At 56.8% G+C, this 15,086-nt stretch overlaps 1 protein-coding gene across 7 annotated transcripts in view; it reads right to left on the bottom strand.

Annotated features, from left to right (window-relative positions):
• The window catches only part of DYSF (dysferlin), a 229,721-nt gene that overhangs the window by 121,926 nt on the left and 92,709 nt on the right, over positions 1–15,086 (bottom strand). For 4 of the 7 annotated variants that reach the window (XM_030827270.1, XM_030827274.1, XM_030827269.1 and 1 more), the window contains exons 18-23: positions 11,764–11,879; positions 11,200–11,313; positions 9,737–9,914; positions 8,996–9,120; positions 6,858–6,964; positions 930–1,122 (exon numbers count right to left, since the gene is read on the bottom strand). In XM_030827270.1, the coding sequence (XP_030683130.1) occupies positions 930–1,122; positions 6,858–6,964; positions 8,996–9,120; positions 9,737–9,914; positions 11,200–11,313; positions 11,764–11,879 (833 nt within the window). Of the gene's footprint in view, positions 1–929; positions 1,123–6,857; positions 6,965–8,995; positions 9,121–9,736; positions 9,915–11,199; positions 11,314–11,763; positions 11,880–13,558; positions 13,601–15,086 lie in introns of all 7 variants that reach the window. The other 3 variants (XM_030827268.1, XM_030827272.1, XM_030827271.1) reach the window with 1 other exon arrangement.

The following is a 15,086-nucleotide window of genomic DNA, read 5'->3' as shown; positions in this document are numbered from 1 at the left end:
ACCAGCCTGAGGGGTTGGTCTGCTGCCACTGTGAGGGGTTGGTCCACAGCTGAGTGACACAGTGTCCACCAGGAACCAGCCTGTGCCTATAGGCCCTGCTGACTCCAGGGACCCACATCCCTTCCCGAGCAGCCTCCCTTTCCCCTTCCATAGCTTCCTCCAGCAACCCCTCTCCTGGCTCTGCCCTTCTCACACTCCTGGGGAGAGCCCCTACCTCTGCCCTGGGAGTCCCACATGGCTCTGGTCAGAGCAGGCAGCAGCTGTGTCTGCCCACCACTTAGGAGCAGACCCTTCTCATTCCAGACAAATCCCTGACCTGCCTGTTTGCCACAGAACCGGGTGGGTGCATCTGGCCATACAGATCTCAGGGGGAGGGTCTGCAGGTGGGGAAATAGTTCCCCAAAGAAAAACCAGAGCCGGTTCTCTCTGATCAGATACAGCAAAACTCAGAGTTACTGAAAATGTAGCCTCCTTGGGCCTGGGGTTCAGAGGCATCCAGGACAACAGGAAACAGAGGGTCCGGGCAGAGCAGGTTGTTGGCCAGGTGCAGACAGGCACTGGCTGGCAGGAAGAAGGAGTCGGGAACCTGGGGAAGCAGGCCCTGGCACTGAACCTAGAACCAGGTACCTTGGATTCTGGTCCCGGCTCTGTCTCTGACATATTTTGGCAAGCAGAGGGCATTTATTAGTTACCTTTTGTGTGCCAGGCTCTGTGCCAAGCCTCATAACACCCAGTATTCCATCGTACCCTCTCTCTTCCTTCTGCAAATTGGTCCATTGAGGTTCAGAGAGGTTAAGTCACCTGCCCAAGGTCATCCAGCAATGGAACCACGGTGGGTAATAATCCAGACATTCCCCTTGTCCCTGCCAGTTCTGATGTTCCAGGCAGCAGGAGAGCAGAAGAAGAAAGGCACACACAGGCTTAATTACCTCCTCTGCGAGGGCACGCAGACGCAGGAGAAAGTCCTCAGCCTGCTCCAGAGCTGCAGGGAGCTCACTGTGGCCGAGCTTCAGGGCAAGGGCAGCCTCAGTGATTTGGCTCAGGTGACAGGTGCGCAGCTGGTACAGGTACTGGTCCAGGTGGGTGGCAGAGGGTGTCTCACGGATATCACCCAGAGGCTGGCTGTGAGGGACAGAGAGATGGAATGCGCCTGATGAGCCCAGAGGTCCCCCAGGTCCAGGCATGCACATGTGCCAGGTTCTCACAGCAGGCCCCATCCCCTCCGCCTGCCTGCTGGGTGCCTTCTTCAGCCCGCTCCACATGCACAGCCATCTCTGTGTGATGTGCTCCATCCTCATCTCCTCCAGGAAGCCTTCCTCACCCATGTCAGCCTACGCGCCTCCTGATCTGGAGCCCCCATCCCTCGATTCCAGGACTGCCAGTTTGGAATCTGTCCTCAACTCCAGTCCAGTGAGTTCTTTTTCATGTGTGTTCCCCTCTGCCCCACTGACTACAGGCTCTCGGAGGGCCCAGGGGGTCCCGCTGCTGCCCCCTGGATCCTCCTAGAGTAGAGGCTCCAGCGCTGAGTGTCCTGCACTGCAACAAGTCTGCTCTGTGCTGTGTGTCCACATTCTTCAAGGAAGAAATTTAGGAACCCCTGAAGAGCTACTGCAGGCACTGCAGGGAAGCCAGCAGCTCAGATGTATCCACCTGAGGTGGGGTGGGGAGCCACAACAGAACCCTTCCCAGAACCCCCTGCTTTGGGAAGCCTTTGGAGAGGAGGTGGGGGGTACATGCAATGCCAGAAACACAGCCCTGAGCCCCGAGAGGTAGGAGGTCAGGTTTAAGCTCAATCCTGTTTAGAGGCAAAGAACTCTGACCTCCCCCATCCCACGGAGGCGCCCTAAAAGTCCTTCATGTGGCTCCTCCTCGCCATTCCAAGCCCAGGGGTCGGTACCCACACAAGGGCCATGCAGAAATGCAGCGGGGCAGTCTGTGCACTCCCTAACCAAGCGGGACTCCTCTCCATTTTCCATTCTCCACTGAGGGTATGGGGGCTGCCCTGCCCCCACCCCACCCCCTTGACTCCCAAACAGGACATTAGTCAAACCCGCTCCACCAGGTCTGCTCCCACCACTTGCAGCCCCCCCACCTCCCCTCCCTGCAGCGTCTGACTCCCGGCTCCCGGCTGATTTATTTTTCTGCCAATTTCCCCGAGCTATGCAGAACCAATTACCGCCGGAGCGCAGCGGCACCGCCGCCGCCAGATACACCACTCTGGCAGGCCCTCGGCGCACTACATTTTTCCTGTTATTTTTTTTAATTGAATTTTTAGGATGGGGGGAGCAGTACGCAAACTCCATCTCGGGAAACTTAAGCCCCGGGGCCTGTCTCAGGTCACGTACTGCACACGCTGTAGTAATATAATATTTACTGCCCCGAGGGTGCCGCGGATGGGCTGCCCCAGGCAGCTCCTTGGTGGTGGAGGGGCATGCTCGGTGGGTAGCGGGCCGCGGGGGGGCCTGGGCCAGAGCCTTGGGCTGGGGCCTGCCTGGGAACCAGGCCTGAGTGGGCCTGAGGGTGGGGGCAGGCGGGTCTGGAGAGGGATAGGGAGAGCAGAGCCAACCAGGGTGATTTATGCGCCCAGCCTGGGTCGGGAGCCGGGAGGGGCTGCAGTACAGACCACCAAAGGGAGATTTTCATGGAGGCCACAGCCCAGCCAAGACTCCCCAAGAAACATTTAGGACCTGTGAGTGCCACTAACAAGCTGTCTCCGTGCTGTCTCGGCTCTTTCCCTCCTCAGGAAAGCCCAAGGCAGGGGGTACGGAAAGAAGGGGAGACCGGGAAGAGGAGGCTGATGGCGCTCCACCCAGCCCTAAGCAAAGCCAGGGGCCCCGCCAACGCCGGCTGACTTGGAAGTTGCAGGTAGGCCCAGTGCAGGGCTCAGCAGGCTGAGAGCAGAGTGGGCTGGGCTGCTCCCAAGGTCCCTGCCTGCCTTTGCAGGGCCAGGTGGGTACCTGTACCCTGGGCAGTGTCCAGCCTGAAAGATGAACTGGCCTCGGGGAATTCATTTCACTCCTAGTGAGCAACAGCTCTGCCCTGGGCTTGGGCTGGATGCTGCCTCCGGAGATGAGACCTGGCCCTGTTCTCAGGAAGTCTGCAGAACAGAGACGCAAACAGATCCCCGCCTGAGCAGCCTCAGAGTCAGGAGCCCTTCCTGGAGAAAGTGGCCTTGAGCTGCACCTGGCAGGGCCAGCAGGAGTTAGTAAGGCCCAAAGAGCGGGAAGGGCATCCTGGCTGATGGAGCAGCATGTGCACAAGTGCAAAGACACAGAGGCAAGGGGGAGCCTGTAGGGGTGGGGGCGCTGAGGGCCGGACGAACGAGCGCAGAGCTTCAGAAGCGCTAGGGCTCCGTGAGGCAGGTGGTGGGACAGAAAGGCCTGTCCACCAGGATGAGAGCAGGGGCTTTTCCTGGATGCAGCAGCAGCCACTGCAGGGCTGACATGGAGGCAGGCATGACAGAGCTTGAAGACGATGGGGATACTAAAGGAGGGGTGGGAGAGGAAGGAAGGAGGAAGGACATGGGTGAGGCAGAGCCACCAGGGCTGGGCAGAGAAAAGCGGAGGAGGGCAGTCAGAGCTGGCTCATGTTTCCAGCGTGGGTTCTGGGGACCCAGGAAAAGACAGTGCTGGGAGGTGATGAAACCTGTCTGGAACATGTGTAGCCCCAGACGCAGCACGGATGTGCTGGTGGGACATCCACATGGACATGTCCAACACGTTGGGTTCATAGGTCTAGAGATCAGAGGAGAGGGCTGGGCTGGAGGAACAGAGTGGACACCACCGGCCCTGGGGAAGGGGGAGGCTCCCGGAAGATGAGCCTGGAAAAGGGCTGAGATGGAATGAGGAACACCGATGCTGGAGAAGTGGACCAGGCTGGCTGGAGAAAGGGTGAGCTGCTGTGTTCAGCTGTGGGCCTGAGTTCGCTCAGGGCCCCCGTGCCCGGCTGCTCTGCCTGTCGGCTGTGATGGTGCTCAGCACTGGAGTGGGAGGTGGAGTAAGCCCTCTAGCTGAGGTGCTGGGTCACTCATTGGCCTCAGGTGGAGCTGAGCGAATTGCTCCTGCTGCCTGGAATCCCTCCCCTAGAGAGCCATTATGCATTCCCAAGAGGACGGGAACCCAGCTCCACTCCCAAGCTCCTGAGCTGGAACCAGCATCCCTGCTGGGAGGCCCAGCCACTCTTCCAACCCCGGGAGAGTGACTCAAAGGGGCCAGAAGTGTTTGTAGGCAGATCCTCCAAGAGCAGAGCCCTGCGGAGGTCACTGAGGGCAGCCAAGAACTGAGGGCCCCCAGGTCTCAGATGTCCCAGGCCCCTCAGACCTGCCAAGCTACAAACAACACACGGATCATGTGCAGGGCCACGGGTAGAACCCAGAGTCCTGGCCCACCCACCTCACCCAAGGTGGTGCCAACGTGGCACCATGAGTCACCCTGCAGGTGGGGTCTGGGGCCCTGGGGATGCCCTGGGGAGCTCACCCAGTGGCTGCAGCTCACCCCAGTGGCTGCAACCACCGCAGGCTGACCATGCCCGTATGTGCCCCTCCAACCCCACTCTGTCCTCCCACCTCCAGACCTCAGGCCAGCTTCCTCACAGATGCCTCAACACAGCCTGTCCTGAATGCCTCACCTCCCCCTCAACTGGCTCCTCCTCCTGCTGACCCTCTCAGAGCACAGCCCCCATGCCCACCTAGCCCCCCTGGCCAGGACCAGGGGATCATTCTGAACCCTCCTGTGGCTCCCACATTCACCCCATCATCAGGTTCTGTCCGTTACAGAGCAGCACAGCAAGGGGGTTCTGCCATTCACCAGGTGTGTGAATCTGGGCAAGTTAACCTCTCTGTGCCTCAGTTTCCTATCTGTAAAACGAGGGTCATTTACTTTTTTTTTTTTTGAGACAGAGTCTTGCTCTGTCACCCAGTCTGGAGTGTAGGGGCACAATCTCAGCTCACTGCAACATCCACCTCCTGGGTTCAAGCAATTCTCCTGTCTCAGCCTCCCAAGTAGCTGGGATTACAGGCACCTGCCACCACACATGACTAATTTTTGTATTTTTATTAGAGATGGGGCCAGGCTGGTCTTGAACTCCTGACCTCAAGTGATCTGTCCGCCTCAGTCTCCCAAAGTGCTGGGACTATAGCTGTGAGCCTCCACACCCAGCCTACTTGCTACCTCATAAGATTTCATGGTTGGTTAATACATGTAAAATTCTTAGGACAATGCCTCGCACAGAAGGCTGTTGTCATCATAATCCCTCCTAAACAGTCCATGCCGCCCGCCATTTCCCTCAGCCCCCACCCCTCCCACTATCACTGCCTGAGTTACACCATCATCACAGCTCACCTGCCATATGTCCAGTCTCCCCTCGCCTGGTCCCAGCATCTGCCACTCGCCGCCACCACCAGTCCATTCCTCACATTGCAGCATTTAGACCCTGGGATCACCTTGCCCTCGGCCTTGCTCCCAGGGCTGAGCTCTCCTTAGCACAGACCCTCGGGGCCGCCCAATTGGGCAACAGCCTCTCCTGCCACCTCCCCCACCCAGGAGGCAGCAGGCATCTCAGGCTTCTGTGCCTTTGCCCTGGCAGCCCCCTGTCCAAAGGCTAACTCCTGCTCCTCCCTCGAAGTCCACCTCGGGCATCCCCTTCACCAGGAAGCGTCCCTGAATTCAATTTGTGGGAATGAGATGCACCTGCTTGGAGCTCCTACCGCGCACCTCTAACTTCCTAACACACTTTACCTCCTCTGCCCATTTTTTGCATCCAACCATCCCTGGAGGGCTGAAGTTGTACCTTTGTCAGTATGCTCTGGGCGTCTGGCACTGAGCCTGCCAGGCTTCAGGAAGGTTGGGGGAAATAGGTGAATGGCCTGTCTGGAATTCCACTGCTGGGCTGGGAGCATTTCTCTGGGGTAATATTTTGATAAAGATATACTTCCTAACTGAGCCACAAACGACAGAAAGGATGCTGGATCAGTGGCCATGGTTATCAATTTCTCAGATGCGTTCAGCAGGGCTGTACAGCCAGGCCGAGGGAGGGGTGATGAGGCGTATGGAGCATAGAATACATTTGCATATATTCACACATCTGCATATATTAACCCCATGGAGAGCAGAGGGGCAACTATTTAAGTCCATTTAACAGCTGAGAAAACTAAAGTCCAGAGAAGAGAAGCTTCCCAAAGTCACAAAGTCAGATAAAGAGACCAGGAGCGAAGTCTCCTGACATTTCTTCTTCTGAGCAATAATTATAGCTACCATTTATTAAATCCTTCCCAAGGGCTGGGCACTTTGTTTAGAAGATATTATAAAGTAGTTATTCTTCATGCCAGGTTGAAGTTGAGAAAACCAAGGGTCAAAACCCATGGGCGGCTCCCCAAAACCGCATGGCAGCGGAGGAGATGTGAGATGTACCCCTCTGCTGGGCCTCCACACCCCGGGCCCTCTTTTCCTGAAGTCAACAATCAGCCGTGTCAATAGAAGGCTAAACAGAAACCATGATCCCCGACATGGCCTTGAGGGAATGAGGGGCGCCGTCACCCCACCCCCCAGCCAGCTCCTCCTGGAGATTCCATCAGGGAAATAAGAGGTCGGGGATCAGAGACACAATGCTCCCCATTCAGGTGAGCCGGCCGCCGGGCCCGCAGCTGCCGCTGCTGCAGGGAGATTTATGACCTGCTCTCAATGTCACCTTTTCAACTCCTGCGCTGGCTCCACCACCTTTGGACTCAGCACGGGCTGGACTGCTGGCCAAGCGTGGCTGGGAGACGTGCCATTGCTCACCGCCACACAAGAGCACTCCCAGCGAAACAGGCCCAGTTGAGCCAGGAGAGGAGGGCACCGGGGGCGCCAGGTCCCCCCTACCTGCAGCCTGCGATGAGCTCATCCATCAGCTGAGCCACCAGCGAGTCCACGTCCTCCGCAGAGCACTGCGCCTTCAGGGCCAGGTGGACCTGCTCCAGGCCAGCTTCCTGTGGAACGGGCAGGCAAGGGTCAGGTGTGTCACCACAGGGCAGAGGGTGCATGCTGGACCCAACCCCTAGGCCTTGTCACTGCTACTGAACCAAAAAGGAGTGAACAGTTAGAGCAAAGAAGGCAGAGTCCAGGCCCAACAAACCAGGGTCTATCCTGGCTCAAGAACCTTCCAAGGCTCACCGCACCCAAATACATCCAGTCTCATGCCTGTAACTCCAGCCTCACAGGTAGTCATGAGGAGCTCAGGGGTGTCTGCAGACTTGGACAGAACTTGATGGCTTCTGACTCCTCCCTGCCACCCTCAAACCAGGCCTGGCTTCCCACAGGTGAGTGGCCCTCTCCGAGCCTGCTCTGGTTCCCCACCTGGAACCCTCTCTCCTTTCCAGATTCTACCACCTGATGAGGCTCAGACCAAGAACGCCCTCCTCCAGGATCGTCCCCGCCACCTCTAATCACAGGCAGCTCCTTCCTCAAACTCCTGTGGCCTGCTCACTCCCTGTGCTGCCTCCCAGGGAAACAGGCCCTTACCGAACTCTTCTCCAGCCCTCTCCATGGGGCCTCAGCCCTGAGCTGAAAGGCCAAGGACTGTCCCTCAACCCCCAACACACCCCTCCCCACCCACTGGCCTTCCTGAGCAAGGACACGTGCTCAGGACTTGGACTACCAGTCTCGTAGAACTGGAAAGAACACGGTCCCTGCCCTCTTGGAGTCTGGAGTCTTGCTGTGAGCCACTGATTGGCCCAGAAGGCAGAGTCTGAAGCTATATAGCATCGACTCCATGTTCTCCTCATCTCAGCATTCACTGGTCTCCTCTTTCCCCTAGAGCTGCCAGTCTCTGGGAAGGTGGGGCCACCATGGCCTCCTTCCCTTCTCTGTCCACCTTTCCTTCAAGCCATGCTCACCTCCCCACCCACAGACATGCCCAGGCCTCTCCAGTCCCCCTTCCCTCCACCTGCTGATCCGAGCATGCTCCTGCAGTGGGGCCTGCACATGTCTCCTCCACTTTCTCACCAGCTGTCCCCATCCATGCCACAGAAACCCCTAGAGCCACCGCCAGGACCATCAGCTTCCCGCCCAGCCTCTTCACCTCCCTTGGCCTCTACACCTCTGCCCACCTGTGATTCTCCTCCATTCTGGCCAAGTGCCAGGACTGCAGCATCCACCATCTGCAGGGGGCTCCCCAGAAGGCTCCTCCTCACCCCCAAAACAGAACCTGACCTCATATGCTCTGCTCTTCTCCCCAGCTTCCCAATTCCCCAGCCACTTGAGTTCCTCCTCATAGCCCTTTCTCAGCCCCAAATCCAGTCGACCACCAAGGCCTTGTAGCTCAAGTCCTGCAATTTCCCCCCGAGGCCATCTCCTTCCCAGGGCTTGGTCACCCTCCCCCAGGCCCCTGCAATGGTGGCCTAGCTGGGTTCCCACCCCCCATCTCCTTGCACTGGACACAGACCCCTCGCTGGCCTATGATGCCTTCCTGATGCTCCTTGGCCACCCGCCCTGCTCTGAGCCCCACATCTCTTTGCCCCTGGAGTGTCACCTGTACCTAAGTTTGGAAAGCCCTGTATGAGAGGCACAAGTGAGCCTATGCCCTCCTTTAATAAACTGACTCCCTGAAGACAGCCAACTCCTTGTTCACTTCTAGCCTCTAGTTTCTGGCTAGAAGTTTCTAGCACAAGCCCTTGTGTGCATTAAAAGTCCAAAGGCCTGTAATGAGTGAGTAGGGGAGCGAGAGCCAGGCCGTGCCCTGCTGCGTGGCATAGGTTTTCTTTCTGCTCCCTTGCTCTGTGTCCTACTGCACACTGGGACTGCCTCAGGTTGCTCACATCCCCTCTCTTCTCTTCCAAGCGTGCAGGACAGGACCACAAGCCTGGTATTGCCAAGACACAGAGGACACCAACCACGAAGGTCAGTAGGCACAGCCATGTGTCAGTGTGTGCACCAGTGGGTGGTGGTCTGAGACACCCCATGCAGCAGGGGTAGCAGATGCATGCACAGGCGTGTGCAGCTTTGGGCAAGTTTTCACTCACCAGCCGGTCAGCAATCCCAAGCAGCTGGTTCTGAGTCTCGATTCTATGGCTGATGTCCTCCCAGTAGGATGACAGCACCACCACAGGTTTCACATTACCCCAGGGTAGGTAGTAGTAGTGGCACCCTGGAATGGAGAGACGGGCCTGAGCGCTGTGCCAGGAGTGGAGGGCGGGTGGGATGGGGTGCTAAGAGTGTCGGCCTCCTGGGCACTCCAGAGCTATGACTGGCAGAGCTGGGAAGGGGACCACACAAGTGGGACAGAGACAGGCACCTGCTCACCCTTCCCATCTAAGAACCCCCTTGGACACACGTGGAGTGACCCGTACCCGTGTTCCCCAGTGTCTGAAGAGGTGCCTGAGCTCCCTTCGTGAGTTGAGCAGACAGCTGCAGCTCTCATTAGGGCTCCTGGGCATGTCAAAACTGAGGAGATGTTAGAGCCGCCCTGGGAAACCCAAGGCCACACTCCCTAAAATGTCCAAACCAAGGCTGGCTGACTCCGTGAAATGATCAGAATGGGTCAGGGTCAATGCTGACCACAGCTGGTCCCAGGAGCCGCATCTGTGGGCACTAGTAGCAGGGCCCCTCACCTGGAGGAGAGCAAGGGGACGGCTGGAACAGGTTTGCCAGGGCCAGGGCCTTTGAGTAGCCTCCGGCAGCTTTCCATGGGAGGCGGGATTTAAGGTGTGGCCCCCTGTTCTATGATCCTGTGATCGGGGTCCCAGCCAGGAGCACTGCCTCACCATCAAAGACTGCACGGCTGTACTGAGTGGTGGAGGCCAGCGGCAGGCAGGTCATGTCGAACTTGTTCCCATAGTTCCCAATGCTGACCTCAAACTGGATGGCGTCATCCACATCCTGCAGCATGGTGGCTGAGTAGAAGGCCGCAAACAAGGAGTACTTGCGCCTCCTAAGGTACTTCTGAGAGCAGAGAGTAGACCAGAGGGTCACAGGAGGAGCAAAGGAAGGCACCAGGGCTGGGGAGGGGACATACATCTGGCAGGCCCTGGCCATAACCGGCACCCGATAGCTCCTGGCTGGACTGACGGGTGGCAAGTAGCCCAAGAAACAGCATCCAGATTTCACTGCTAACTGAACAAGTTCATTCCAGGTCTGCGTGTGTCTGGCCATGTTTCCCTAATAAGAGCTGCTCCTCTAAGGTCAAGCTGCCCCTAATCCAAACCAGCAGCCACGGTACCACCACGTCAGCTGAGTGGGGGCTCCCACTGGGCCCGCAGGGGCAACCTGGGCCTTATCTGCCATTCAGAGGGGCTGAAGGCTCTAAGCCATCAGGCGCCTGCCCAGAGCTCCTGTCCCATGCCACTCAGGGTCTCTCCCTCAGCAGCCAGCTCTGCAGGACACACGGGCTGCCACTGTCATATGCCTGGGATGAAAGGGTCTCATTGTCCCCTCCAGGCTCTGAGCACGGGGTGGGGACAGGGCAGGAACTCTATCCTATGATTGAGAGAAGAGGAGTCAGACAATTAGGCGTTAGGTGAATGTAAATAGTAGCAACAGCTAGCACTTAATAAGTGCTTACTGCATATGTGTATTAATTTCCTTAATTCTCACAACCATCTTATGAGATAAGTATAATCATTACCCCCACTTTCCAGATAGGGAAACTGATGCAGCCGGTAAGTGCTAGAGCCAGGATTCAAACCAGAGCCATCTGACCACTGTGTCTAAGAGCTTAAAGCACCACACAGACTCCGCACAGCTGCCTCCTGGACACAAGGCCCAGCTCTATGATTTGTTGCTCTGATATATCTGAGCCTGTTTCCTCATCTGTGAAATGGGGATAATAATAATAATAGCAGCCACCTCATGGTGCTGGGAGGAGTCAGTAATGGCAGAGGTGTCAGCAGCACAGTGCCTGATACATGTTCAGTGCTTATTTGACTTCACAGTTAGCTATCCTTATGTTATTATTATAAAATCGCATCTCATTTTGCATCAAGCTCTAGACTTTTTGAATATTTTCATTTATCTTCTCTGAGCCTCTGATCATCCCTCCAGGGAAGCAGGGCAAGTGTTGATTTATTCCTACTTTACAGCTAAGACCTGAGGCCCAGAGAGGTAAAGGCACGATGCGTGTGGGCAGAGCTGAGTCCTCCCTCCGCCATGACACCTCAAGGCCAGTCCCGGCCTGGCCATCCCTTCCCCGCCCCGACGCCCAGCTGCCACCCAGAGCCACACCCCTCACCTCCACCCGGAGGATGTCATCCGCAGGAAGGTCCTCCACCTTTTGTTCACTGTGCTCCACCAGCTTGGTCTCCAGGGAGAGCAGAAGCCGGCCACGATAAGCCACACCTTCCCCCTGCCAGGGAGGTCAGGTCACCAGGAGCAGGGGAGACAGAGGGGAGGAGGGGAAGGAAAGGGGCACCCTCTGGCCCTGAGGTAGCTCATCTCTCAGGCACCCAGGAGGTCCCTCAGCCAACCTCATCCCCCCTGCAGGTGAGAAAAGCATGGCCCAGGGAGTTCAGGGGATATGACAAGCCACCCAGATGGACAGTGCCAGATTGCAACTCAGCCCAAAAGACAAAGACAGAGAGACGGGGCCTGGGTACTTCAAGGCAAGGAACATGGAAGGATCAGACTGGCACTCAGGCAGAGGCAGCGTCAAGGGGCAGAAGGAGAACTCCCTGAGGGGGTGGCTGCCAAGTCATGGGCCCCCAGGAGGGGCTGGAAGACCCTGCATGCAGGCCTGGGCTCCCGAGGGACCTGGGCATCTGGCATCCTGCCCTTACCAGGGCTCCAGCTGGCTTACCTTGCCTGTGTTGAGCTCTGCATAGGGGTCCGGGAAGCCCGTGAACTCTCTGGGACTGCCATAGAGGTTGATGTAGCAGGGCCCAAAAGTGGGGAGGAAGCCCAGGTAGTCATCCACTGGGAGACACAAGTGGCAATCAGAGGGGTCGGCCCAGTGGGGCTTCCCAATGCTCAACCCAGCCACCTTCCAACCTGAGCCCACCCCTGGCCCTCAGTCCCCCTCCACATGCATCAGATGCAGCTCCTGTCAGTGTATAAAGAAGAGCGCCACGAGCGATAGCTCTCATGCCCTCCCCTAAGTCTCTTTAGTCATCACCATCATGCTGAGATGCAATCATATTTTTATTAGTCTCATTTTACAGATGAGGAAACCGAAGCTTGGAGATGCAAAAAAACACAAGACTACAAGGTGGCAGGGTCCAGAATGGTGATAAGGTGGCAGCGTCCAGAATGGTGTCACCTCAAAGCCCATGCACTCAGCCAGCACACAAAGTTGGGGTTCGAGGCCCTCCACTGCTCGTGCCCCTCCCCAGCCCCACCCCCACCAAGTCCTGCATCTGCTCTCCATCCTACGCTTCTATAGGCACTGTAGGCCCTGCGGCCAAAGGGGAGGGGCTAAGAGGTCCCAGAGCCCGGTAACCAGAGAAACCATCTCCCGGAAGGCCAGGGATGGAGCCCAGCTAGACATTCCTCCTCCCTAGGGCAGCCCCCAGGCACATACCCCCTGCCCTAACAGCCTTGCTTCATCCCAGAATCTCCTCCCCACACACACATTGTACAAAGAACAATTTTTTAACAGAGCAGGTCAGAGGAGAGTTAGAGAATTACACTCCTGAAGAGAGGAAATCTCTCCACATTCTTTCATCCTTTTGTGGAGGCTCTCTTTTACTAACATCATTTTCCAGCTGACAGCCGAGTCTCCTGGACAGGACTTTACTGGCCATGCTCTGAAAACCCTAAAATGCCACAGTGTCCCTTTCAGAGGAATGGGGAAGAGGTCGTTTCCAAGATGCCAAAGGTAGAAAGCAGTGCCAGAGACAAGAACCCTCTGGAACGACCCAATCAGTCCACACAAGCATGGGCCAAAATAGGCACAAAACAAATAAATGGCCTCAGCAAAGAAGTGTTTGAGCTAGACCTAAGGTCATGCACTGTGAGTCCAGCCCCTGCCGAGACCCTAGGGATGAGGGAGGGGCCAGGACAGGGAGGGACCAGAAGGCTGGAGCCTCACCTCCCCTCTCAGCCAGGGGCCTCCCCACCTCCTTCAACACCTTCTCTCTCCTAGACCCCAGCACAGACAGGGCACTGGCCTTCAGGAGAGGTGGGAGGCCCAGGTAGGTGGGCTAACAGGAGCATTACTAATAATTTGCGTTAATCATCTCAATTATGATCTACCTTGGGGATTTCAACTCCAAGAGTTTTTAACTCCTCTTGGCCTCCTCCTGGCCCCTGAAACACCTCACACTCTCCCTGCCCCACTCCAGACCCCCATGCCTGCCCCTACCCCTCACTACCAGACAGAGTGGTCTAACTTGAGCATCAGCCCAAGCCTATCCCATTTAGGAAGGGTTGGGGGAAGTGGGAGGAAATTGCCCCTTAAAGCATTCCAGACGATTTACATGCTCCACAGAGGCCGAGAGGCGACAGCAAAGGTAAGTCCAGGGACTTACCTCTGTGGGGGAATCTCAATCCCACCTCAGGCAAATCAAAAACCCCATGCCTCCAGCACCCTCACCCCTCCAGCCAAAACCCAAGGCCCCGCTCCCCTGGTTGTCCCCCAGGTGACAGCAACGTACAGTCTGAGGCTTTCGAAGGCTTGACAGCACCTGCAGGCTCCTCTGAAGCGTAAAGAAATGGAAAAGGGGTTAGGGTGGGCATGGCTGGGAGAAGGACCGGTTACATGAACAGGCTGTGGATGGACTGCTGGCAGACAGACAGATGGAAAGACAGCTCCCGGGTGTGAAACAGATGCGGCCTGAGGCCCCACCCTCTGCCCAGCTGTGAATTTGTCATAAACTGAATCATCACAGCCCCTCCAGATGCAGCCCCCAACACCCCGTGAGCCCCGGGGGTCCCACCTGGCCTGCCCATCACTGTGCGTTCCGTTTGCCAGTTGAAAACCGGACCCGAAACTTGATTCAATACACTCAAGGAATAATTCAGAAAAGAAAATGTGCTTTTCCATATGATAGCCAGATAAGTGAGGGGAACAAAGTACAGACACAACGGAAGGGTGGGGAGACACAAAGGGGCCAGAGCTAGGCAGCGAGGCACACCCCACACTCCAAGCCCACAGGCAGGTCGCGCTTGGGACCAGGCGCACTGAGCAGGGACATTTCAAGGCACAACATCTCCACCTAGTGGCCGTGTCCAGGATCACCCCTGAGGGCTCCACGTTGCATTTTCACAACAGCAGGCACTGGCTCTGGCTTCTGACACAGGCTGCTTCCAGGGAAGCGCAGAGCCAGACACTGTCCACAAGCTGAACACGCTACACACTTGGGTGTGCCCCTAAATGTTGGTAAGGAATGTCTAGAAATAAGAAAAGCAAGGAAGGAAATGCTCTGGCACATGTATGGACTCTGAATCCGTCCCTCACTGCTAGGCAGGTACGCGATGCCGCCAAGGAAGCGGACACCCCTCAGTCTTCCTCCACTGTCCTCTGATTTCTGCCCCTTCCCAAATCTGACCTTCCCGTTCTCCTTCTCCAACAGTAAAGTGTAATACAGTCTCAGGTCACGTGCACACCCGGGATGTGGTTGGTGAACTTGCTGATTACTTCCCTTCCTTGTTCACCTTTACCTGTTGCTGTCCTCCAGAAAACACTTGTTTTGCCCCTAGCTCTGTGACTGCAGTCAGAAGTCAAGGGTTGAAGAAAACTTTGTGAAGGAAGAATGCACAAAGACACAGAAAGAGTGGAGAAGAGAGAAGGGAGCGTGGCCATCCAGAGTGAGGACAGGGCAAAGGCAGCAAGGAGGGCCCGGCCCAGCCCCTCGGCCCTCCTCCGCGAGGTCTCAACTATGAATGCCAGCCAGCAGACACCAGGGCTACAGAAATCATAGTTCATGGTCACCTTCATCTCCAAAGCAAGAGGTTTCCTTCCATGGGCGAGCCAGGGCTCTGCTCAGAGGGAGCTTTCTGCAACAGCGAGAGGGCCAACACAGGCACAGCTGCAAGCCCGAGGAGAGCAGTGGCCAGGCACCACCGGAAGGAAACAGATCGCATTTTAAGCTCCTTCTAAATGATTACTAACAGGCCTGGCCTGTTATCTCGGGCTAATGAGGCCAAGGTCACAGTTCCAACCCCCATGCGCTTCTTACAGAG

The sequence above is a fragment of the Nomascus leucogenys genome, chromosome 14 (genome assembly GCF_006542625.1).
Source record: "Nomascus leucogenys isolate Asia chromosome 14, Asia_NLE_v1, whole genome shotgun sequence".
Taxonomy (NCBI): domain Eukaryota; kingdom Metazoa; phylum Chordata; class Mammalia; order Primates; family Hylobatidae; genus Nomascus; species Nomascus leucogenys.
This window is presented reverse-complemented; position numbering and strand designations above follow the sequence as displayed.